Source organism: Austrofundulus limnaeus, unplaced genomic scaffold (assembly GCF_001266775.1).
Source record: "Austrofundulus limnaeus strain Quisiro unplaced genomic scaffold, Austrofundulus_limnaeus-1.0 Scaffold242, whole genome shotgun sequence".
NCBI lineage: Eukaryota > Metazoa > Chordata > Actinopteri > Cyprinodontiformes > Rivulidae > Austrofundulus > Austrofundulus limnaeus.
The window spans coordinates 270,366-272,084 of NW_013952644.1; the positions used below are offsets into that span (position 1 = coordinate 270,366).

General features: G+C 42.8%; 1 protein-coding gene across 5 annotated transcripts in view; it reads right to left on the reverse strand.

The window, feature by feature from the left end:
* The window catches only part of LOC106525812 (receptor tyrosine-protein kinase erbB-4), a 513,565-nt gene that overhangs the window by 99,471 nt on the left and 412,375 nt on the right, over positions 1-1,719 (reverse strand). For all 5 annotated transcript variants that reach the window (XM_014020153.1, XM_014020151.1, XM_014020152.1 and 2 more), the window contains one exon: positions 1,355-1,509. In XM_014020153.1, the coding sequence (XP_013875607.1) occupies positions 1,355-1,509 (155 nt within the window). The remainder of the gene's footprint in view (positions 1-1,354; positions 1,510-1,719) is intronic.

Here is a 1,719-nt window from a genome sequence, read left to right on the forward strand (position 1 = left end):
TTGGGAAACAAGGACTTGGACTTAGAGGAGCAGACTCTCATCTCAGCCGGCCCAGTGCATGCAGAAAATCATGGCCCGMCAAAACCATGTTGTCTTCAAGAAATCAGACACAAGACCCTCCATCAATGCACTTTGAGACCCTTGATGATGAACACCAYAATGCGGATCGGAGACAAGATACAGCCCTGGGGGAATGCCAAACTTTCACCATGAAMAAACTTGATTTTGTGTCAAGAAGGTTTGAAAAGAGAGCAATTTTGTGCACTGTTTGAACCATTACATTTTCCTCACTGTAGATAAAGATTAAGATAAAGATACACAGTATATATATGGTAAGTGCATGAATGAAAGCGGTAATCAGTAAGTATCAGTTGGTACAAAATAAAACAAGCACTGGGTATGAAATGGAGGTACAATCTGACCAGAACCTAATATGGACTGCAAAAAGCCACAATACTGTATGATAAAGAGAAAAGGGTAAGCTTTCTCAAATGATGACAAGGTCTATAAACTAAACCCCCTACTGTTTCTGAGACATCCCTGTCAAAGAGCAGCTTGCTATAAAATGACAAATTGGTTGCAGAAATATTTTATCCACCAAAAACTAAAAAAATCTCCTACTATAAAGATTAGCGGTGTTGCAATGCTTCAAATTAATGTTTTTTTAAGGAAAAGAACAGATTAGGTTTGGGAACAAAACYTATTAGTTTACGTTCAGAATGATAGTTTGGTTTGAGTTCTGCTTTTCAAAATCATTTCTTAAAGACTGCTGAGTAAATAAGTCTAATTACAGATTAGCTGGACTTTTTCCATCTTTCAGCCCTCTAACCAGCTGCTTACCCCATTAAAATGGGTTTATCTTTATTATCTTTACCAAGAATGAATCTTTTGTTTTAATTTACCACTGCAGTGAGAAATCAGTGCCAGCTACAAAAACACTTCATAATGAAGTGAATCTGACCCTCCTGCACCTCCTGTGAATGCAGGCTTTTGTTCAATTGTTCTACCTGCTCCTTTATCTAAAGCTCTTCCTCTTTGTCTGCTTTATCATTTCCCCCAGCTGACACCACTGCTGACTTTCACATCTCCCCTCCCTTMTGCTATAGGTCTACACCCATCCCTTCACTCAAAGTGGATCTGTTTTTTGCACCTTTAGGGTCAACGCATTGTGCCCCTGACAGGAAGGCCCCTGCAGGTCAGAAGATGGAACAAACCCTTTGGTTTTTCTCCTTGGGGACAGAGGGAGAGAGTGGTGCAGCACGCCTGGAGAGTGTCCGCCGAACAGATAAAAATGAAAAACGGCTGAAGTTTTCCGAGATCTGAAGCATATCTTCATGTATCATTCCACTCTTACCCTTGGGTGCAGTTGGCGTGGCAGGGGTGACACTCGTTGTTGGCTTTGGCATATTTGAAGATGAAGCTGTTGGCGCCCTGCAACCCGTCGGGACATTTCTCCACACAGTTGGGCCCATCTTTGAAGTGGAGGCATTTTACGCATTGGTCTGGGCCCTGGGAGGAGAGTGGGAGAAGAGAGAGGGAGATGAGAGGATGAGTCGTAAGGAGGAGGAGGAGGAAGAAGAAGTGGACGAGGGAAGAATTAAAGGGGGGCAGAAGATGCAGTAAAACACAACGATTGGGCCAAATGAACATGAACAAAGGAAGACACAAAGAGTCATGCTGGTGGTGTGTGTGTGTGTGTGTGTGTGTGTGTGTGTGTGT